Source organism: Myotis daubentonii, chromosome 10, assembly GCF_963259705.1.
Source record: "Myotis daubentonii chromosome 10, mMyoDau2.1, whole genome shotgun sequence".
Lineage (NCBI taxonomy): Eukaryota > Metazoa > Chordata > Mammalia > Chiroptera > Vespertilionidae > Myotis > Myotis daubentonii.
The window spans coordinates 67471762-67496297 of NC_081849.1; the positions used below are offsets into that span (position 1 = coordinate 67471762).

At 41.6% G+C, this 24536-nt stretch overlaps 1 protein-coding gene across 1 annotated transcript in view; it reads left to right on the forward strand.

Annotated features, from left to right (window-relative positions):
• Positions 1–321: 321 nt before the first annotated feature.
• Positions 322–24536, forward strand: part of ITPRID1 (ITPR interacting domain containing 1) — a 76365-nt gene continuing 52150 nt past the window's right edge. The window contains exons 1-4 of the mRNA XM_059712695.1: positions 322–451; positions 20052–20225; positions 21620–21668; positions 21995–22038. Coding sequence (XP_059568678.1) covers positions 409–451; positions 20052–20225; positions 21620–21668; positions 21995–22038 — 310 coding nt within the window. The 5' untranslated portion in view covers positions 322–408. The remainder of the gene's footprint in view (positions 452–20051; positions 20226–21619; positions 21669–21994; positions 22039–24536) is intronic.

A 24536-nucleotide genomic window follows, 5' to 3' on the forward strand; every position in this document is an offset into this window, starting at 1 on the left:
CAAAGCCTTTCCAAATTCCCATTAGATAATAGGCCCCTCTCCCTCTGTGTCCTCAACACTCCTCCATGAGTATTATTAGTTGTGACCCCCAAAAGACTGCAAACTTTGTAGGAGAGAGGTGTTTCTCCAAAAGTCTGGCACAAGGTAGACCTCCAAAAATCTTGTGGGGCCCATGAATTCAGGAAGTCTCAGTCCCCTGCTTTGAATATTTCCTGATACAAAAAGAGTGGGAAGGGAGGTTTTTCCTTGGGACAGATGGGCGTGGACTATGAAAATGTTATGTAAGATTAATCAAATGCTGTACTGTTTCCTTCAGGAGCAGTCCAGGTGCACAGTTCAGGAGCAGAGCTTCTGTTGCAGGTGGATGCAGGCCAGTGGAGGGGGCTGTGAGGATCAGCTTCCTTAGGGATGGACTTAGCTTGTTCCCTGAGCTCTACACCAACTGGGACAGGTAAGGTTATTTATTATGAACTTTTCTTTGTGCCATAGCAACCTCCATGTTCACCCTGATCACTGAAAGTCAGCTCTTTCTCCCTTTTCCTATTGGTAAGAATCTTTCGACTATAACTAAGCTAACAGGTTCGGGTTGAATGCAGGTAAAATTGGTGAGACCTCAGCTGTTGAAACAGAATGGTATTAAATGCTGTTGGTGATGAAGGGGCTGACAAGTTCACTGAAGAAGAGACAGAGGAGAATTAAGTATGAGTCTCCGTGCATAGGTACAGATCAAAAATAAAAATGATCTAAAGTTGTGGCTAAGAATAGCCAATAAATAAGTGGTATGGTCATGAGAATTAGCTAATCCCAGGGGGAAGGGAAAGAGAGAGATCCAAGAGGTAAGAATTGCTTACAAGCATGGTGTTCCATTTCTGGTTTCCAGATGGTGATGTTTTTTGTGTGAGGATGTCACTCAGAACAATGTTCAGAATGCCATAATTACAGTGGTATCTTGGTACTTCAACTTTAACAGATACAAGTTGTCAATCAATGAAATATACCAAATACTAATGAAATTGAATGTTCCAATCTGACAATAGAACCTATTTATACAATTGCTTTAAATATATAAATACATATACACATGTATTACATGTATTACATACATGTGTATATGTATGTGTGTCTATTTGTCTGTCTGCATCCCTGTATGATAAAAGCAATTATATTTTCAGAAAATACTTTTTTGAAGTCAGCCCAGGGCTCCCTCTCACTTCTCCTAGTTCTGATGTGAAGCTGGCTTGTTTTAATCAGCGTTACTGGGGAACTGTTGGGAGAGAGGGAAATGGTGCTGTAGTAATTCTCTAACCCTGGTTAACAATAGCAGCTAAATAACAACTTTACTGGACCACTTCCCCAACTCCTCCAAGACAAAGATCAAGAAGTGAGGGAGTTCGAGAGAAAAGATTTTTTTTCCAGAAAAGTGTAGTAGGGCTGCCTTTTCATTCCTTTTGGATACTTCTCCACTAAATAATACAGTGATAAATGAAATAAGGGGGAACACTCTGCCTTCTTCAACAACAGTAAAGGAAGAACTAGAGAGAGACACATTGTGGTATGTCCATATAGTGGACTACTATGTGGCCAGTAAACAGTAAGTCAGATCTATATGCTGGGACATGGCATGAAGTCCAGCAGATGATCATAAGAATCCTGGAGAATAATGATTGGGAATGATTATAAGAACTTCACAAGGTTGAGAAGGTGGCGGAAAGTTATCACTTTGTTTTATATACATTGTAAAGTTTAAAATGCTTACAATGAGCCAAAAGGACACGTTTTTATATAAAGAAAGAATGACTGAAGGAGGGAGTGTGAATGAGAGAATGAGAAAAGAGAATGGAGAAATCAGGGCACAGATTCCAAGAAGCTCTTTTACTGGTACAGATGGGACTAATGATTTTCTGTTTCCTGTTATAAGATGCCAAAGATATTGTGTTAAGCAAAGAAATAACCTATATATTTTGAATCATCTTCAATAAATTATGTTGCTAATATAATACTAAGTTCCTAATTAAGCTTTTAGCAAATTTAATATAATATTAATAAAAAGGGGAAAGAAAGGGAGTACATTTGGGAACCTAGTTTAATTTAAAAAACAAAAGAAGGAAAAAGAGCTGGGCTCCCAGAATCATAGGGCACACAGAGCAGATTGGAAAAGTTTCAGGGAATCTCAAGGGCTGGGCAAGGAGAGAGAGGGGCTAGGAGACTAATAATAAAACCTCTCTTATAAACATAATCTCTATATATAAAAGCCAAGTGACAAGAATGACTGGAACAACTGGTCATTATGAAATGCAGTGTTGGCCAATGGGCCCAATTGGGGCCCCAATAGGCCCCCCTCAACTGCCCATGGCCCCTCCCCCCAGCCATCCCTGCCCTGATCAGCCCTCCCAACCCCCATCGGGTGTGGGGCTGCTGCCCGCAGCCCCTCCCCCAGGCTGACCCCGCCCCCGGTTGGCCCCCCAACCCTGATCAGGGGCAGGGTCAGCTGGCCAACCACCCACAGCTCCTCCCCCCAACCCACCAGCCCGGCCCTAATTGGCCCCCATTGAGGCAGGCTGGCCAGACCACACTCTGTGCACAAATTCATGCACCAGGCCTCTAGTATTTTATAATGTACATTATATTTCATCACCTTGGTGTCTTATAGGGTATTTAGATAGTTTTTTGTTATATGTTTATGGGTTCTAGAGAATAAATATTGAAAATATTTTCAGAGAAGAGAATTAATATATCAAACCTTAGCCTTTTCAAATATAAAGTCTACCCAAATTATATGATCTTATTTGTTTTCTACTTCTTTGTTTCACGATGCCTATAAAGTTCAATTATGCCTCTCACTATATAAGTTAAGACACCCTGGACAGCCTTCAAACCTTACCAAGGGAAATTTCAGGGGTGGTGGGGTGTAGTATAAGGGAGGTAGAAAATGCGGCTGAGTTAGAGATGGTAAAGCTCAGAAAAGGAAAGCAGCTTACTCTAAGTGGCACAGATAGGAGATGGTAGAGCCTAGACTTAACTCTAAGTCTGTGTCACCAAAGCAATACTCTTAAGAAAAAAAATCACATTTTATATGAATAAGAGAACTACATGCTCATGTAGTTGTAAATAGAGCCTCACATACCCAGTCACACTTCCTAAAAGCACCATTTTCACAGAATCAATGTATAGACTGCTCTGTGACAGCATGTGACTGGTACCAAAGCCGCCTAACTCAGAGTTTGCTGCGAAGGTGGAATTCCACACAAGAGGTGTTCACTCCACTGGATAATGGGTATACAGTGGACAGAATAATGGCCCCATACCAAAGAAGTCAAACATGTTTGATATGTTACCTTATATATCAAAAGGGACTTTGTAGATGAAATTACGTTAAGGATCTTGAGAAAGAGAGATTACCTGGATTCCAGGGTCCTGATTAGAGAGAGGCCCGAGATTCTGAGTCTGAGAGTGGATGTGATGATGGAAGTGGAGGATCAGAATCAGAGAGAGATTTGAAGCTGCTACAATGCTGGTTTTAAAGATGGAGGAAGGGGCCATGAGCCAAGGGATGTGAGCAGCTTCTGGAAGCTGGACAAGGCCAGGCAATGGATTCTCCCCGAGAGCCTCGCAAAGAAACACAGCCTTGCTGGCACCTTGAGCTCAGTGAGGCCCATTTTGGACTTCTATCCGCCAAAACAATAATATAATAAACTTGTGTTGTCTTAGCTACTCAGTTTGTGGTAATTTGTTGCAGCCCAATAGGAAAAAGCATACTGTAATGAGCTCTTCTACATGAACTTGATGTTTCAAGCAATCAGTGTCAGTTGGGGTTAGGAATGGAATAGCCAGAGAACATTGCTGATTAATAGGTGGAAGAATCTTACCCTTTGAGACAGCATGGAGGGACCTGGAGAGTATCATGCTAAGTGAAATAAGTCAGTCAGAGAAAGGCAAGGATCACATGATCTCACTCATATGTAGAACCTAATTAACAAAATAAACTGATGAACAGAGTGGATCCAGAGACATGGAAGCATGGGACAGAGTGTGGAATCTGGGAGGGAAGGTGGGGCAGGGTGGGTGAATGGGAGATAATCAACCATAGACCTCATATGCATGTATGCATAATCTGTGGATGCAAACAGTGGGGTAGTAAGGGCCTGGGACAGGGGGCAGGGGTGGGCTAGAGAAGGTCGATGGGGGAAAAAGGGGGAATATGTAATACTTTCAACAAAAAAGATTTTTAAAAAAAACAGACAGATGGCAGAATCACTAATTTTGTAAGGGCCTCAGTTTAATTAAAGCCTACTTTTTATATCACATTTCAGTTCAGTTTATCAGACATTTATTTCCTAAGAACAGAGTAAATAGGAATACAGTTCAGCTACCCGGGTGGCCTGAAAAACTTCCCCCAAATACCGTTCATTTGCATTCTGGAAGCATGTTATACCTCAGTGCGGCAATGCGTGGCTGTTTGGAGTCATAGCTTTTTAACCCATTTCAGGACTCAAGATTGGAGAGCTACCTCCATTTCATTACTGTTCTACATGGTCAGATTTAACATGTTCATTGTTAAAAAGCAACTTTAGTTTTCTTATCCACTTTAATCTTTTCTGTCAAGTGGGTAATCTAAGTCATAAGACTGCATTTCCCCCCAGGGGGCTCAGTAAAGTGAGGTGGTAAAAAGAGGGTGTGTTTTGTTGTTGTTATTGCCAGTATAATGCAGCCCATAAACATAAAATATATCTTGAATTGCTCTGTTTCTAAAAAACTTTATTCACCTAGTCTTTATTATCTTCGGTTATTTTACACAGTGTTATAACTTTTTGTGTATGACTCTATCTCTATCCAAAAAAAATGAACTCCTTAATTCAGGGAGAATATCTTATTCTTATATCTACTATAGTACCTAGAAGAATGCAAACCTAGAGATGCTGCTCAATAAATACTTATTGAGATGAAATTTAAGTGAGTACATTTGAGTTCAGATTTCAAATCTAGCCTCGATGTCCTCAGTGAGCTCTAGCCAGTGGTTCTCAACCTGTGAGTCGCGACCCCTGAAAATACATCCTGCATACCAGATATTTACATTACGATTCATAACAGTAGCAAAATTACAGTTGTGAAGTAGCAAAAAAAATAATTTTATGGTTGGGGGTCTGAGGAACTGTTTTAAAGGGTCGCGGCATTAGGAAGGTTGAGAACCACTGCTAGACCTATATATTCAGACTGCCTGCACAATGATCATTGTCATCATCACTCATACAATCACTGCACACCTAACAATGATTGCACCAAGTGGACAAGCGTTTCTCATGCATTATTGCAGTGATCCCTACCATAATTCTCGGAGGGAACATCCATAAAATAAGTATTTGCATTTTGCTGGTGAGACTCGTGGGTCTCGGGAACTGTGACTTGCCAGAGCTGGAACTAAGCACTTGTGGCTCCAAGTCCCAAGCAATTTATTGAGCAACCGGGTTTTTCAGTCTCAACACTCTTGACATTTAGGATTGAAAACTTGTGTGTTTAGAGGGTTGGGTGATTGCTGTTTGTATTACAGTGTGTTTACTGTATTCTCTACCTTCCTATGACAACCAAAATGTCTCCAAACATTGCCAAAAGTCTCCTTGGGTTCAAAATGAGTTCCAATGGAAGATCAATGATCAAATAGCAGGCACAATGTGGTAAGTGCTATGAGACAAGCATAAGCAAAATAAGAGTAAAATTGGAGAAGGTCCCTTCATAGTGAAGGTAGAATTTCATTTGGATCTTTATCGTAAAAATGATTGAATTGACTGAGGAAGATTTATCATGATGAGTGAATATCAAATATGTGTTGAGCATGCACTTGGCATCCTCCTGTCTACTAACAAGTACTTAGGAAAGAATTGCCTCCCATCTATTTTGGTAGTTTACTAGCCTACCAATCAGCCAGAATCATCATTTAATTGTACTGTACATGGAGTTGGTATTTTCCAGTCAGCTTCTGGCTCATTGGGAATGTTCAAAAAATACTGAGCTTGATTATCTTTGGATAGGAAAGAAGGAAAGCCTACCTTTAGCTCTTGTCTCCTAGCGATGGTTCTTGGATTTAGAAACTCAACAAACAAGAACCAATTTTTTGACTTAACTTGGTGGAACCAGACCAACTAGGCTAAATCTACTTCTATTCAGAATCATTAAAAAACTGAGAAAGATTCTGACATTTCTAAAAAACATGCTCTCCCACCCTGAGTGAACCCTTTGGGAAGTGTATAGGAGCTGTTGGTATACTCTTTTTTGAACTCTGAGAATAAATATTATTGTTAGGAGTATGGATTTGGGAGTGAGATAGACCTAGTTTTGCCTGAGTCCTGGCTCTCTTCATTATGACTTGTGTGACTTTTTATAATATCTGTGAACCTCAATTTCATCATCTATAAAATGGGAATAAAAATAATTCCTACTTGGAAGAATCAAGTAAGAAAATGTTGCCTTGAGGGGTTTGGCATAAGTAATAATAAATGATGGCTATCATCATCTGATTTTTGTCACCAATGTTAAGCGCAGAATTCCTAGCTGGGCTCCTGAGAGTAAAGGTCTCAGATACTGGTGGTGGAGGTGGGAGAAATCCTAAAAGACAGGGACTCTGCCAGGATAGGGTGAGTGCCAGTGTGGAGGGCTATTCCAGTCCTGCTCAGTGACACTAGGAGCTCCACAGAGGAACCTCACCAGCTGTCGGAGGAAGAGAGGGGAGACTTGGTAAGGCCCTTTCCCCTCATTTTTTTGAAGACAACCTCAGTACTTCCTCTTTAAATATGGGGGTTCCTGTGTGTTCGAAGTTAGATATAATCTGAAATGCATACTGTCTTTTCCATCATTTCAAATTCTAATAATGCAGTTTATCCAAATGAAGGGTATTGCTGTCATACGTGACTCAGGAATATAATAATTATCAGGTAGTGGTTTAGTATGATGCCCTTTACAAAGATGCATGCTGAATATGTCTGTGAAATTTAATTTTTAACAAATAAGGTTGATAGCCCTAAGGTTTGGCTCAGTGGATAGAGAGTCAGCCTGTGGACTGCAGGGTCCCAGGTTCAATTTCAGTCAAGGGCACATGCCCGGGTTACGGGCTCAATACCCATTAGGGGGCATGCAGGAGGCAGCCAACTGATGATTCTCTCTCATCATTGATGTTTCTATCTCTCTCCCCCTTCCCCTTCCTTTCTGAAATCAATAAAAAAATTTTTTTAAAAAATGAGGTTGATAATGTGCTTACTTGCTTGTCTAAAGTGAAACTGTCTGAATCTTCCAAATAAATACTTTATAGATACTGAAATTTCAAGGAGGGTGGGACTGACGGTTAGCCCTTACTGTCGGCCCCCTTCCTTATGTGTTTGGGAGTATGCATATATATATTTATGTTTTGTTCCCTCTGAACTTTCCTGTGAATTGAGTCTCTCCATCCAGAATATCAAGTTCTGCTGTCCCCATTTCCAGTGATGGTTTGCAATGCAAATCATCGGGGCTGGTGACACACAGTACCATCACCATGGTAACCAAATGAAGACACGTTCACTCGCAGCAAAGGAGTTTTCAGCCCTGCACTCAGGGCTCATGCCACTGCCAACAGGTCAAAGGGCATTGAAGAAAAAGCAGAAGGGTTCACAGAAATAAAAACGCAGCCGGAACTCTTGTACTCCTTCCCCACACACACTTCCCCTGAGTCCGGTTCCTCATAACTCCAACCACTTCTAGCTACATCCTCACACCTTCCTTTCTTCAGAGGGCTGGGTAGAGAGAATCACTAAATGTCTTTATCCTCCACTTGACCATGGACTTTGGCGAGCAGACTGTCCTGGCTTTCCATGACTAACATTTAAATAAGAGCAGATGGAAACCTGGGCCGCAGTGCTGCGGTCACGAGGACTTTTTAGTGTTCCCAGCTGTGATGCTCAAGGAAGCAGGAAGGCATCCAAGTTCTCTCCAGAGACCTTTGAGAACAAGCTGCAAGGGCCACTGCTCTGCGGAGACACTTTTGTTCTACTTTAGTAACCCTCATAACCTGTTTGTTTGTTTCCCAGCCTGTGGGGGAGGGGGTAGGAGTTCTCTGTTCTCATTTTCTCTCAGTTGGAATGAGAGGGCAGCTCTGGCATGTTCTGAAAGCATTTTACCTGCTGCTGTGTGACCGGGTGATTCCTGGGAAGAAAGACCATTAGCAAGAAGGTAAGCATCTAATTGTCGTGGGTTCTGGCCTGGATGGTTTCTGCACCCCATGGCTCCCTGGGTGACTGCCATTAACACAGGAAGATCTGAAACACAGGGAATGGGAAGCTCTAGGCTCACAACTGTTAGCGGAGTATTTCCCCTGCATTGTAACTACTGCAAGCAGGTTTCTGAGGTGAGGTGCAGACATTGTATTTTTCTTTTCGTAACTATTCTTTGTAGTTTGGGACTTTTGTGTCGTGTTCACTGGTAACTTTTCCCCTTACAATCTGAGGGAAATCTAATCGTGGAAATCTAATCGTTAAGATGAAGTGAAAGGGTTAAACTCTTTGGTTATTAACCAATCAGTGAATTCACTGAATATAAAAACTGAGCTTGAGGTGCTGGGGCCATGTGGGATTTTTTGGTACAGGTGGAACCTGCTATCAAAGTGACAAGTCCTTTTGAAAGAGTAGAAAAAAAGGATTCAGGGATAGGCTTCCAGATAAATAAGAGATACCAGTTACATTTGAATTTTAGAAGAACAGCAATGTTTTTGGTATAAATATGTGGGTTTTAAGAAAATAAATGAGCATCTACTTTTATCACTATAAAACTTTCACTCTAATTTTCTATTGAAAAATCACCTAATTATCATTGTCTTATTATACCATATGAGGAAGTGATTTAAAACCGGGGCTAAAACCTTAAGATCATAAGCGAGTTCAGAGTTCAATGGTACTTGCCTCATAATATTAACACGAGGCTTCTTATTAGTTTCCCAACTAGATATTGAAATTGATTATGATCAGGATTTTCTGTAGGATTCATGCCTGGTTGACAGTTAAGACGCCAGACTGCTGCCTGAAGAGCCTTGCTCAGAGCCTCTTTAGCAATGGCCCCATGTGGGTGTCCTGCGTGCTGAGAGATACTGACCTCCTTATCTCTGGAGGCTGCACCTTAGGGCCAGGCTGAAAGAACCCAGGACTGGTCACCTCCCAGATCGGGCTCCTCCAGGACTCTAGAGGGCGCCCAAGGGGAGCTGGGTGCAGAGGTGCTCTGAGTGTCTCAAACACTGGAAAGCACTGCTCACCTTCTGAGAGCATGGCCCAGGCATGGTGGGACTCTGCACAGTCACAGGTGACCTCTGTATACTCCAAGGTAAATCAAGCACGTTCATGAATGTTTTAGGACGAAGACAAATGATACAGAGAAAATGAGCATTTTTTTTCCTTACAGTATTTGTAATTTTACCGCAGAGTACAAAAGAAAATATTTTAAAGAGTCTATTTGTCTTTCATGACACTGACATCTTTAAAGGAGAACAGGTTAGTCACCTTGTAAAATGTCCCTCAATTTGGACTTATTAGATAATTCTTTATGATTGGATACAGCGTATGCATTTTGGGGTAGGAATAGCTCAGGAACAAGGAGGCATCCTTCTCAGTGCATCATGTTAGGAGGAACACACTGTCGTATGTCCCACCCGAGATGTGAATACGGACACTTGGTTAAGATGCTATCTGCTGAATCTCTCCACTGCGAAGTCACTCTTTTCCTCCGTGTTTCTTAAGGTGGGTGACATCTCTGATGTCAGAGGAGTAAAAAATAGTGCCGTTGGAAAGGGGACTTAGACATAGTAGCTGGCTTAAATCTTGATTTCTTCTCCTTACTACCAGATATATTTCTTTGTGTTCTTGGACAGAACCATCATGATTCTTTGCTATTGTACTGAAGTACGATGTAATTTTTTTATTGTATGACAATATATTTTTAAACTTCAGATTTGCACACCTGAAGATCTTAAAGTGAATTGCTTGACCCATCATTATGTGTTTATTTTTTAAAATTTATTGAATTTATTGGAGTGACATAGGATAATACAATTATATAGGTATCAAGTGTACTGCATACTGTATTGTGTGTTTACCACCCCAAGTTAAGTCTCCTTTGGTCATTATATTTCCCTTTTACCCTCTTCTACCTCCCTCCACCCCTTTCCCTCTGGTAATCACCATACTGTTGTCTGTGTCTATGCGTTGTTCTGTCTTTGTTTAATCCCTTCACCTTTTTTACCCAACCTCCAACCCCTTCCCCTGATCACTCATTTTCTAAAGGTATTAGGAAGGGTATATGAAAGGGATGTGTAATAGAGCTCAACTAAAAGTATTCTGAAGAGAAATCACCATCTTCATTGGTCAGGGTTCTCCAGAGATATTAAATAGAATCTATCCATATCCATATCCATATCCATATCCATATCCATATCCATATCCATCTATTATCTCTATCTCTATCTCTAATCTATATCTATATCATCTATATCTATAGAAAGAGGGAGAAAGGCAGAAAGAAAGGGGGAGAGATATAAATATCTATATCTATTTATTTGTCTATAGATTTATTATAAGGAAGTTGTTCACACAATTATGAGACATGAGCAATTTCATGATCTGCCATCTGCAAGCTGGAGACCCAGGAAAACTGGTGGTATAGTTCTAGTGTGAGTCTAGAGCTTGAGAACCAGTTTTAAAGAACCAGGTGTAAATCCCAGTTCCACAGCATGGAGAGACTGACATCCCAACTCACTCAAAGAGGCAGAGCAAAGGGAATTTCCCCTTCACCTTGTTCTTCTGTTCAGCTGAATGATGCCCATCCACAGGGTGAGCAATCTGTGTTACTCAGGCTACTGAGTCAAACGCTACTGTCTTCTGGAAACACCATTAGAGACTCACCCGGAAACAATGAATAGCCAGATATCTGGGCACCCAGTAGCCCAGTCAAGTGGATACATAAAATTAATCATCACACTGTCAGTTAAGATGACTTGTGATTTCAGTAAGCTAACACTGAAGAACATCTGTTTAATTGTTGCAAAACCACTACTTAATAGCCCTTGGGTGAAATTTATGCTATAATTGCTCACATGCATTTTAATCCCTTTATCTGGAACGTTTGCCTACCCATTATCTCATCTTCAAGAGCCGGAGCCAATACTTCTCCTTCCAAGAAGCCTTTTTTATGTCCCTGAATGAACATTTTCCTCCTTTAATATTTGAGAACAGTTGCTTTGTACTTCTCCCAAAATGCATATTATATTCGGCTTCAACATATATAGTTAATAAGTACTATTTCTTATAACCAACTGTAAGCTCCTCAAAGTTGCTTTGTACACAGTAGATAGTAAACTATTAAATTAAGTTGAATTAGTAGATATTATGGAGCACAGGTACCTAATGCACTTTTGCGAGCAACTACTAGTACACAGTATGGTGCCTGACATGATAGAAACTACAAAGATAAGTAAGTTGCAATTCCCACCCACAGAGAGCAAAGACAGAGTCCAGGGTCAGAAGTAATCATTCATTCATTGAACAGTTATTGCTGATTACCTATTATTATTCATGTCCTAGACTATGTACCATGGATACAAAAATGCATAGGGCGCGGTCCTGGTCCCCAAGGAATTCCTTTAGTTGAGTGGGAAAGGCAGAAGGATAAATAAACCTCTTGACTGTGAAGAGTACTACAATAAGGGTTACACAGGTTGCTGTGAGTGCCAGAAGAGGCTAAGGTGGGAGTAGAGATGGGTAAGGAGGAAAAGTTCCATAGAGTAAGTTCTCTTTGAACTCAATGAAATGGGATTCAGTAAAGAAAAGGGCAGTGCTGCTAGGGTCATCTGTACCCCATGGGATCAGCGAGGAGGGCGCATTTGAGAACAAGTCATTCTGTGCATCTGGAACATGGTGTGCATGAAGAGCCTGAATTGCAATGATGTGGGAATGGGGGGCCAGAAGTAGATCATAGATATGAACATCCTTTCATTCTCCCTCTAGAATGAGGCGAGGCAAATGTTGAGAAGACACGAGTAGAAATGAGGAGAAAAGAGGGATTCATTGAGAAAGAAAAATTACTTTAAAGTTGGAAAGGGATTGAAACAGGGCTAGCCGTCAATAAATCAGTTGATCCAACCTTACCAGCCTTGAAGGCATTTCTAGTATCCAGGAAGCTATATTATGCTTCTTGAATTAATCATTGTTTGCTTATTTTCACCCACAAAAGATGAAAACTCGAAGTCCAAGAGAACTGACTTTGGGTTCCAACTTGGGCACAACTGCCTTGCCTTTAATCCAGCTTGCTCCTAAATGGCAGGAGTGAGCACCCTTCACATATTTCATGGTGGGAGGAAGCCACCCACAGAGCAAGTCATCGCAGACTGCTTGTTCTTCCCAGCAGAGTGTTGACAGAACACTCTCTTCCCCAGGATCTGCCTCTACTTCACTGAATCACTCGGAATCTTTGCAAGTGTTTGTGGGCTTTGATACTTGGATAGGGAGGAAGAGCAGAAGGGCATTCCTGGCTTGGCTTTGTGGCTTGAGTTACTGAGTGGTCTTCCAAAGCCATGAGTAACAGGAACAAAGTTGTATTCTTCTCACTTTTATAGTTTTGACGAACATAGCTTTAAAATCTTTTTAAAATGTGAGCTGTGAACTGCATTGGTCAAATATTAAGCAGCCTATGTGGTGGCTAGAAATAGAATAATCAACTTATGGAGTTATCTCATGTCATCTAATTTTCTCATGTAGTGAAAGAGAAAAGTACATTCCAAGACAACTTAAAACTTCATGCTCAATGTCATGCAACCAATTAGCTATTTGTTGATTAATGAAAGTCAATTTCTTTTTTGTTTCTCTGGTAATGAATTAAGATCTTTTTAGCACTTAAAAGGCACATAAGAGAAGGTTAAAAAAAGATATTTACTCAGATAGTTTTGGTTGAAATGGCAGAAGTGGGTATCAAGTGATTATTCAAAAGATCTTGCTTCAAAGTAGAGGTAGAAATATATATATTTGAGTATATATGTATGAAATCTTTAATGATTTTATAACCAAACTAGGGGCCCGGTGCACAAATTCATGCATGGGTGGGGTTCCTTGGCCTGGCCGGTGATTGGGATGATCAGAGCAGGCCAGCCAGGGGGAGGGACCACAGGAGGTTGGCTGAGGGAGCACACTGACCACCAGGGGGCAGTTCCTGTGTTGAGCATCTGCCCCCTGGTGGTCAGTGTGCATCATAGCTACCGGCCAGTTGTCCAGTCGTAATGGTCACTTATGCTTTTATATATATATATATATATATATATATATATATATATATATATATATATATATATATATATATTCTTTGATATATACACACATATATATATTTGCTTTGATATTTCTTGATTCCTTGTTGGCATTCATTTAAACAGTCATTCACTTAATAAGCATACATTGAGTACCTTTTCCATACAATGATAATATGAGAGCTAGGATCTTGGTCCTGAATAAAATTTCAGTGTGATTAAACAGAAGTGTAAACACAGATTTACAAAACAACATGAGAATACTTTACTAGTGGTTTACACTGAACCATGGGATTACAGAGGAGAAATTAAAGCCACACTAATATAAGGAGAGCATGTAGATAGAGAGGATAAAAGGGGGCTGAGGACTGAGATATAAAACATTCAAAATTTAGAGGTTAGAAAGAGAAACCAGGAAAAGCTCCAGGAAAATGCTTTGAGTGAGATAGGAGGAAGTCTGGATGAGTGTGGTATTACAAAACAAATGAAAAGATTCTTTCCCTTAAGATAAAGTAGTCAACATCAAATGCTGCTGAAAATTATAAAAGGATAAGAACTGATAGTTGATCATTGGCATACTGATTTGAGTGTGTTATAAAGAGAATTGGGAGGTGTGGATGGTGCTGTTAATCAGAGCCTTTTACAGTGATCTAAGCAACATGATGAGTTCTGATGTACATCAGGTTGATGGTCATGGAAGTGGTTGGTCTGAGATATAGTATTATTATTAGGGTCCTGCACCTCTTTTTTAAAAAATTGCTTGACATGAAAGGATTGGAGGAATCAAGAAAGAGTCATAAGTTCTTGGCCTAAAGAGCGGTATCATTTATTGAGATGAGAAATGCTGGCATAGGGTAGGTATGGTGGTGTTGGGGGTAGGGGGTTCAAGTAGAAGTCAAGGAAAGAATAAAGAATTGAGTGTGGCATGTATAAGCTAAAGATGTCTATAGTCATCTATAGAGATGGCAAATAACTTCAGAAGCTTCAGAAGGGGCTCAGGGACCCTGTTCTGAAGCTCTGGACCAGATTTGAACATCTGAACTTGGGAATCACCATCTGTTTAATAGAGAACTAAAGTAGGAGTTAAAGATTAAGGGGGTCAATGGAGCACTATTTTAAGATGGGAAATATTATAGCATGTTGAAAGCTGAGGAGAATGATCCAGTGTGTGTGTGTGTATGGGGGGCGGGGGTGAGGTGGTGCCCAAGTATAGTTTGTAAGTAAAATAGAAGGGATGCTTGAAATTGGGGTTTTGGAAGGCATTCACTGATAGTGATGAAGTTTGACCATGGGAATCAGTAGAGGGAAAGATTGTTGGAAGTGGACAGATTATTGAACTGAGAAATTAGATGTTGTTGGGTCATCTAGATGGATAATTAAATCTTCCAGAAAGATAACAGAAAAACCGTTTTTATAATTTTCAGTAAATGAGGCAAATGCCCTAGATGCGGATGCCTACATAGTCTGATGTATGTGCTTCAGAGAATGAAGGGAACAATGTCTGCAAGCAGCTGATGGACATGGACAAAATTTACACCATCTCTAAGACTATGGTCCCAATTCAATGGGCAATCAAAGAAAAAGCCACATCTTGAGAGAGTGACAGAGGAAGTGATGCCTGCGTTCCAATTAGAGGAAGGAGGTAACAGGATGTTCAGTGAAGAGCTCAGGAGAAAAGGGATTTGGAAGGTGACAATATGTGAATTCCAGAGGGCTCGGGGGTTGGAAGAGACTGGGAAGGGGGGAAGACTGGACCAGCTGAGGCAATGTTCACTGCCATATGAGCATGGCTGTAGGGCATGATGGGGTTAGTCCTATGGTCTCCTGAGGTAAGAAGTGTGAATCAGGTCTCTTAGGACTGGTTGTTTAGTTAGTGTATGGAGGGAGATGAATGGTATTAGGCTCATAGTAATCATCTTTTCAAGAGCAGGAGGGGTTCTGGAGGCTTCCTTTTAAAACTTCTATGAGTGGTGTTACAACTGGGGAAGGGGGTGGGTCTTCCTGGAGCACATGGCTCTATGCAGACTTCTGTTACGTCCTACCCCTGAGGAAGTCACTGTATATGGAGGATGGAGGGGGCAAGGCAAGGTGGACAGCGTTTGAGATTTTATGAAGGCTTGAGCAGAGGCTGTAGCACTGAGGATCTGTGGTGGGGACATAAAGGTACTGAGATCCCTGTGGACTCAGAACACCTTGGGGATGTTCTTCCATTATGCTGTTTTCTTCTTGACCAAGGGGTCCTTCAGAAATGGTGGCCAGGCTAGAGTTTCAGCCTATCATTGTCACCTTGAAATTTAATTGATAGTCAATAGAATTTCCAGACTTTGATTTGAGCCTCTAATCGTCTCAGGGAAATCTGTGTTCTCATGGTTGCAGAAATATCTTATTCTCACATTCTCCAAATATTTCAACTTCTCAATTACCTAAACTAAGTGATCTCAAAATACCCAGGTTATCCAAACACTAAGAGTGTCAAATGTATCTCCTATGAGAAAAACTATTGCATTAATTGGTGATTCTTCTCCTTTACTTGACAGTTCCTGGCATTACAATGACAGGAGGCAACACAGAGAAGAGAGGGAAAGGGGGAAATGAAAATTGACCAATATGGGCATTGATTCTTTTGTAGACATTTCTCATTAAATTTTCCCAAAACCCTATGGAATGGTTATTTCATACTCATTACAGAGATGAAGAAGTAGATGATCAGAGATGTTTGAAAATTTCCCCAAGGAGATGTCAGGGAAGCAGCAGAGCTGAGATTAAAATCTGGAATTACCTGACCTGAAAACACTTATTCTTTTAACCACATAAAAACCAAGAATACTGGCTACGACAACTGGATGTTTCTCTCCCAAATAACCAAGCAGCCAACTAATAGTTACAGACTCTTCCTCCTGGGCAAAGAGCTGTGCTGGAATCTATGGGGACATGGCGATAAAGAAAGAAAGCACTGCCCTTATTTTCCAGTATGAACAACCTCATTGGCAACCTGTTTGCAGAGAGGTGCAAAACGTTAGCTCCAGAGGACAGGAATGGAATCATCATCGCTGCTTTAAGTATCAAAGCACCAAGTTCTGTGATTTTGCTGTGGGCCGAAGGCTTCACAGTGAAAAGGAGTGTGGTTGGTTCAGTCCACTCAAGTGAAAGCTTACACGATGTAAAATTAATGTGACAAAGCCATTTTTTCTCATTTTGATTCTTTTTAAATTTTCAAAACTTTGATAACGTTTTAATACATTGCTTTTATGTCTTTTCAATACATTGCTTGTTGTTTTTGTTGTTTTTACAAAATTGAGTTATTAGTGCATATGTAGTTTTGCATTCTCTCTTTTTAATGAAATATGATAAGAAATTTTACACATTAATGGGAGTTCTTTATACGCATAAGGATTAATGATGTAGTAATCAGGGTAGAAATAATCTGGAAAGAAGGGGCTGCACAGGGGGCAAGGTCCAGGATGAGGATTCACATTTGGTTCCAAATGTCCTGAGGACAGAGCGGTTAACCAGAGGGATCACCAGAGGCCACGTGCCATCACGTCCACCCTGCCAGCCCGTGGGCAGTTCCTGGCTGCCACCTGCTCTGTGTCCCTTTCCAAAGGGCTGCTCTGGGGTCACGCCATGGAAGCCAGAGGAAGGGCACCCAAGCATCGGAGACTCTGTTTCCAGAAGCAGACTTGTTTACCAAGTGGGAAGGCACCCACTGAGTCAGAGGCAACAAAGAGGTTTTTTACAAACTGGCCCCTGACCTTTGCCTTTAACAAGAATTTCTGCTTTTCCTGCAGGCTTTTTTCTGCTAAAAGCCAGAGCTGGCAGGGAGCTACCCTCATGGCCGTGCAAGCCCAGTGGCTGAGAACAAATCCACCACTGTGGAATGCAAGTCTGGGGACCCACCGATAAAGCTGCACTTGTATCTAAACCAGGGGTCCTCAAACTTTTTAAACAGGGGGCCAGTTCACTGTCCCTCAGACCGTTGGAGGGCCGGACTATAGTTTAAAAACAAAACAAAACTGTGAACAAATTCCTAAGCACAGTGCACTTAACTTATTTTGAAGTACAAAACCAAAATGGGAACAAATACAATATTTGTATTTGCATGTGGCCCGCGGGCCGTAGTTTGAGGACCCCTGATCTAAACCTTTGATGGTTTTTAGTGTTATATTTGAAAAAAAGTGCTGGCCAGGTTAAAATTTGACATGATAGTCCAGAAGCAGCGATTTGAGGACTGTCAGCTCCTGCTCTCACTATAGAGCAAATCTCTCTTCCTACATAGGAGCTGACTTCCAGCCCAGGTTAGTGAAAGAGCAAGATTATTCTGGGGTTTTATTTTTCCATGATGCATTATACCTTTACTCAAACCCCGATCCTCTATTGAATCTGATATTTTGTGAATGTTGTTTAGTGTGATTTTGGAGTTTTCCTTCTGGTGACATTTGCACTGTCAGAGTTGATGCTCTGATTATCATTCACATGCACAAGATGCACGATATTGCCAAAGAGAACTGTCTTTCCTCCAAAGACCCAAAGCTTATGCAAAATTAAGTAATTGAAAATTAAACGCAGTTTCTAAAGGTTGTTTTTTGTCTGCTGTTATGAGTTCTAGTGTACCAAGCAATTCTATAAAGGTTAGAAATATAATCTAATCTGTGTTAGTTTTGTCCTGTATCATCATTGAAATTTTTATAAGCACGGACCTTCCCCCAGAGTATATTCCTAGTTAACTTTCTGATGACTAAAATACTCACTGCTAGTATATATATTAACTGTCCACCTGTTGCCCAAATTTTTAACTAATTGAAATTTCCTATGACTGCTATTTTTACACAAAATGAATAGTCATCACAATTGTCATTAATTTTTGCAGTAATTTATTATTGCAACAATAATGGTATATTTATACTCCCAAGGAATGATAGAATTTTAATAGATGAAGCATATAAGGAGACTCTTAGCGCCAGTTGCACCTAGAATGCTCACCTATACTTAGAATATTCAGATGCTTACAATAAACCTGAATGGCATGCCTTGTTGAAACGTTGATTAGAAATGGTGGTCTGCAAGTCATGTGATCAGGAGTTATGCCTAAGTTTAGGGATGCAAGACACGCTGCTAAAGTGGGTATTTGACTACTTGGTCATTTCTCTAAGCTTAAAGAATAATCTAATGCAAATTCAAGTAGATGACATGCAAGGATTTAGTCAGAAAGAGTGGTTTTGAACCCTAGCTTTGCTATTTGATTTTGTACATATTTACTTAGCACCTACTATGTGCTGAGAATTCAGCCATGTATGTACTACAGACACATCAGTGGGTTAGAGGGAGGCATTGTTCTTCTCAACATGCCAATAGTCTTGGGAGTTTAAACAATTTCCACAGCTGCTCTAAGCTTCTGTCTCCTTCTCTTGCTGTTCGAGCCTCATAAATGTCAAATTAAGTAATTGGGGCAGCCTACCTTTCTTGTGCCATGTGCATAATATATTTACCAGTATTCGAATTGTCCCAAACACCCGTTAGAGTAGATAGTACAGCTTCAGAGTCATGGGAACGTGCTTGGAGTTCAAGGCCTGGATTTGAATCCTGGTGCCTGTGTGGCTTTTGATTTGCAACTTAACCTCTCTGTTCTTCAAATTACTATAAAATTGTGACAAATTCCTTCATTAACAATTAGGTTAAATAATATATGCAGAGAACTCAGCATGGAATCTAGCACATAAGAAGCACTGCACTGAGGTTAACAGTTATTAACATTCAGTACCATTTATCCTCCATTAAAAATTAAGGGAATGAAGAGGGGTTATATATTTTTTATTTTATTTTATTTTATTTTTGGTGTTGTAAACTATTCTTATGATGGCTTTCTTTCTTTCTTTCTTTTTTTATTGCTTAAAGTATTACAAAGGGTATTACATATGTGTCCTTTTTTTTCCCCCCACCCTTGAAAATCCCCTGGCCTCCCCTACCCCCCAGTGTCTTATGTCCATTGGTTATGCTTATATGCATGCATACAAGTCCTTCGGTTGATCTCTTACCACCCTCCCTCCTGCCCCCCAACCCTCCCCTTTGGCCAGGCTGATCTGTTGCCAAAGTCTTCATTTATTTTTTAATATTTCAGGCCTTCTTTTTTTTGTTAATTCTTACTTGAGGATATTTTCCCATTAATTTTTAGAGAGGGAAAGATAGAAATATCAATGTGAGAGAAACACATCGATTGGTTGCCTGTTGCAGGAGCCCCAACCAGGGCACGGGCCAGGAGCCAGCAACCAAGGTAGGTGCCCTTGACCAGAATCGAACCTAGGACCCTTTGGTCCACAGGTCAATGCTCTATCCACTGAGCCGAACCAGCTAGGGCTTTAGAAATATTTATGAAAGGTGTAACAGTTGGATAGATTTGAAGGCTGCCTATTATGTTAATCAGTGCTTTTAAGCTTCCTCCGTGGCTGGGTGTAGCCACTTGGCCAACTTTGCTCACTGACCACATCCCTGACAGCCAGCTTGAATCCACCCGGGTGTGGATGTGGCCTGGTGATGGGTGAGGCCACATTAGTCCCTGGTCTCCAGCTGCCTCTTCACTGAGAGGGGACCATTTCTCTGCATTGAAACAGAGAACTTGGCTCGTGGGTGATCCAAGCTACCAAAGATCGTGACCTGGATCTACTCGTGGACTGTGAGCATCTTGGTCTTTGCCCTCTCCTTGAGCCAAGCCCCAAAGCTGACCCATTGTGTCTGGTTTGTGTTGCTTTGAGATCAGTGTGCCAAATGATGATGGTGGAGAAGCCACATGGATCTGACAGCCCTCGAGGAGGCCAGGAGAGGAGCCGGAGGGGCATCCTGCGGTCCACCAAGAGGGCCTGGGCCCCCCTGGAAGAGCAGCCGCCCCCAGGCTCTGAGGAGGAAGGCCAGAGTCGCCCCACGCCCGCGCTAGGTGAGGATGGGCCCTCGGGGTGTCTGAAACCGCCCTTCTGTGGGTGGTGAGGGATGTGGGGGCTTTGGGCTGGGGCAAATAATTTCAGAGCATGGACTTGGCTTTGAAGATACCAGCATTCCTGGCATGATGCCAGAAACTTCTGTGAAATGGGCACTTCTGACGTCCCCTACAGACACTCAAAGACCTTGATGGAAACAGTCCAACTAAAGAATGAACTCGGCTTCCTTCCCAGTCCAATGTACCCCCATACTAAGCCCCCCAGAACACCAGAGCTGTGTGGAGTCTGTGTCAGAGACATGAGGCTTTATTTTAACCAAAGGCTTTTATTTGCTGGGTTTTACATGAGGCATTAATAATCATTTAACAGCTTAAAGAGTAATAAGGAAGGAAACACTTCTGCCTCCACTATAATGTAACTGATGGTTTTTCTTTTTTAAATATTTTTATTGATTTCAGAGAAGAAGGGAGAGGAAGAGAAAGATCGAAACATCAATGATGAGAGAGAATCATCGATAGGCTGCCTCCTGCACACACCCCCACTGGGGATCGAGCCGGCCTGTGCCCTGACTGGGAATCGAACCATGACCTCCTGGTTCATAGGTTGATGCTCAACCACTGAGCCACGCCGGCCAGGCTGGTTTTTCTTCTTTGTTCACCACCGTTCACACTACCTCAACTGAAGAATAAACACCTCCCTGTCCCACTGGCCTTTTTGGTTCACCAGACACCTTGTGAGGGGGTAATTCAGCTACCTCTCTGACGGTTTCAAGTCCAAGAAAGCAGCTTAGAGTAGCCTGGAGCCCGTAATAGGAAACGCTGCCTTTGCATCCTCTCCTTTCTGCCTGGTGACCCTTTGTTGTGCTGCGATAAAGATACACCTTAAAAGGCTGGTGCCTTTTTAACGCAGGGTGCCTTTGGCAATCCTGGGATTCTACTGCAATTTGTCCCTGGAATGAATGCAAATTTGGTTTCTAACCTGGCAGAGAACGCCTTGCAAATAAACATCCCTGGCTAGCTGCCTTAGGTAAATGTCCCGATTCAATCGGAGGGGCTCCCGGGTGATTTCCATCCAACAAGAGAAAGACAAAAGTCTCATGTGCTTGTTCACCCTCTGCATTCATGCCAGGTAATTACAGCACAATTCCAACATCTCTTGCTCTTGGTGGTTTCTTTTTCTCCCCTTTTATGTTTTGGGTTTTATTTTTTTAAGTTGCAGTCTTTTGGCAAGTTCATCCTTCATTTCCAGGAAAGGATGATTACAGAAAACATGAATATGCTTATAGAAACATGGACCTAAATATGTAGGAAATGGGGCTACGGGGTGGTGGCTGAATGATGAAATAGAGTCTTTTTAACTGGCTGTGCTCTGACTGTTTCTTTCTCATTTGTAGACGGTTCCAAACAAGAACGTATTCAGCTGTGGCTGGACTCTGGGTCCTTGTAAGTGTGTGCTTGTGCCCTTGTACATTTCTCCCACAAAGATCGAGGAAAGCAATGAGTAACCCTGCTGGCGTGAGGAGTGACCTGTAGGGATTTTCATCTTATCTGCGTGCTTGATAGGTTACTCTATTATTGCACAAGTTATGTATCAGTTTAAAAGTACAAAACAGGGTACTCCTTCGGCCCCTGGCTTCTCATGGCTTCCCGAACGTCCTCTGGTAATAAAGCCTAGCTCTGCATTTGCTCTCATCTATTTAATTACAGAGCAATTTGGTCTAACTTATTTACACACACTGTTTGATTCACAATACTTTTGTTTCTTACAGTGTCTCTGTAGATGAAAACTTTCAGCAAGTCACCGACCACACAGGTAAGACAAGAGGCCCCAGCAGCAGTCAGGCTTTGCGAACCCCAGTAGGAGCTGTATTGGCATGTCTTCTTAAATGGGAATTATCAGAGGTTCCTAGAAATAGAACTGATTTCAACAACCATCCGGTGTCGTCACTTTGTTTAATATTCGGGACTGAGGCTCAGGAACGCCAGGGGATTACCCAGCAGCAGGTGGGGGCTGGAAACCAGGACTCTTGCCATCACATTAGCTCAAGTTCTAGCCGAAATTCACCGGGTTCTATGAAGATGTTTTGCAAGAATGTAATTATGGAAATGAAATTGTTTCATTTCTCCTCACTGTCTATTGTATTTTTCTTTTCTAAATCTAGTTTCTTTCTCTTCTTTGGTCTCAATATGATGCATTTGTTCTCAAAAAAACAAATGACTGTAATCTCTAGCAAACGATGCAAGCATGTATTTCTGAGGCAGAACATGTAGCACCCTTGTTACGCAGAGGTTTGACATGAGCATTATAAAAAGAAAAAGAAGTTTAATTACAAGTCGCACAGTTTCCATCTTCAGTAAACGAAATACTGTATTTCATAGAATTGAAGACCCCTTGATCGTAAAATGCACTCACACTTTAAGTTCCACTCAATGGAAAGTAAAACAATAATCCCTGGCAATTATAAATGAATTGCAGTACTGACTGTATATGCATGTTAGAATGTGAAAAAAAAGTGTGTTTTTAAATTGATGAAATGCCATAAATAATGTATGTAAAATGGCATAAATTAGGAGTTTAATGATTAGAGGAAACAATTTTTAGTCAAATTGTTCCTTACTTGGCTGGTTTTAATTAGTTCAGTTTTTTCACTGCCTTTTAACTTAAGATGATGGTTGGCTACAAACCAGTTTAAATTTGGATTGTTTTTTTAAAATTGAAAAGCTAGATAAATTCATTGAAATTTTCTTCTTTGCCAAGTTTATTTTTTTAATGGATTTATTTTTAAGAGCGAGGAAGAGAAAGTGAAGGAGAGAGTGAGAGAGCACAACATCAGTTTGTTATTCCACTTATATCTGCATTCACTGGTTGCTTCTTGTATGTTACCTGACTGGGGTCAAACCCACAACCTTGGCCTATTGCAGTGGTTCTCAACCTTCTGGATGATTAAATACAGTTCCTCATGTTGTGACCCCAACCATAAAATTATTTTCGTTGCTACTTCATAACTGTAATTTTGCTACTGTTATGAATCATAATGTAAATATCTGATATGCAGGATGGTCTTAGGCGACCCCTGTGAAAGGGTCGTTCAACCGCCAAAGGGGTCACGACCCACAGGTTGAGAACCGCTGGCCTATTGGGATGATGCTTAACTAGCTGAGCTACCCAGCCAGGGCAACTAAGATATATAGATATATATTCCATGATGGAAAAAATCTCTGGAGATGTTTGCCAATAAATTGAAATTAAGTACCTCTGTTCATCATAGGTCAGACTCAAGGAAAGGCAAGAACTTAAGAAATACAGCCAGCATTTCACATCCCCCGACGTTTCATCTTCTCAGGTCATGGCGGGATGCCTGGCACCAGTTCTGGGGTTGTCAATCACTGTATTAAAAACGTCACTTCCCCAAAATTAAACTCACTTCATGGCCATTCCTCCTCTGAATCAAGTCAGTGACCTGAAAGGGCTCAGACATGAGGAGAAGACCTGGAGGAGAGGAGGGATATTGGAAGGGTTGTGAGAACAGAAATGCAGTTTCAATTTGCCAGGTCCTTCATCTTCAGCGAGGTTTCTAATAATAATGGACTAGCTCCCTGCAGGTTTAATTGAGCCTTCGTGTTTATGAGGCCTTTCTCATCTATCACATTTTCTACTCAGTGACCTGTGCGGTCGCCCGGCTGGTGTTCATTTGTGATTTACAGGTGAAGGATCTGGGGCATGAAGTGGTCAAGTACATGATTTCTGGTCCCAGCTGGTTAGTGGCAGGTGGGGACGCTTGAGGTCCGGCACTCTGTTAGCCACTCCGTTAGCCTCTCTGTGCAGGCACTGGCCCTGGTGAGATGGACACACACTGAATTCAGGGAAGCCAGGAGCTGCACTGGGGGGTGTGGAAGCCGGAACAGTCCCAGAAACGGGGGACCTGAGGGTCGTGCTGAGTGTGGCAGGGAGAAACCTGTGGTGAAATGAAAAGGAACTGAAGAGCCAGAAAAGTAGCCACTATGGAGGGAGAAGCCTGTGAAAACTCTCACAACCCCCGTATGATGCTGAGAGGCGCACTAGTTCCTAGGGCAGCCATAACCATTACCGCAAACTTGGTGGCTTGAAAGGAGATTTATTCTCTCCTGGTTCTGAAGGCTGGAAGTCTGAAATCACGGTGTCATCAAGGTCATGCTCTCCCTGGAGGTTCAGGGAAGAGCTCCTTCCAGCCCCTTTCTGTCTTCATGTGGCTCCTGTCCACCCTGGGCATTCCTTGGCTGTGACTGCATCACCCCATTCTCTGGCCCGCGTTCACGTGTCTGTCTTTTCCC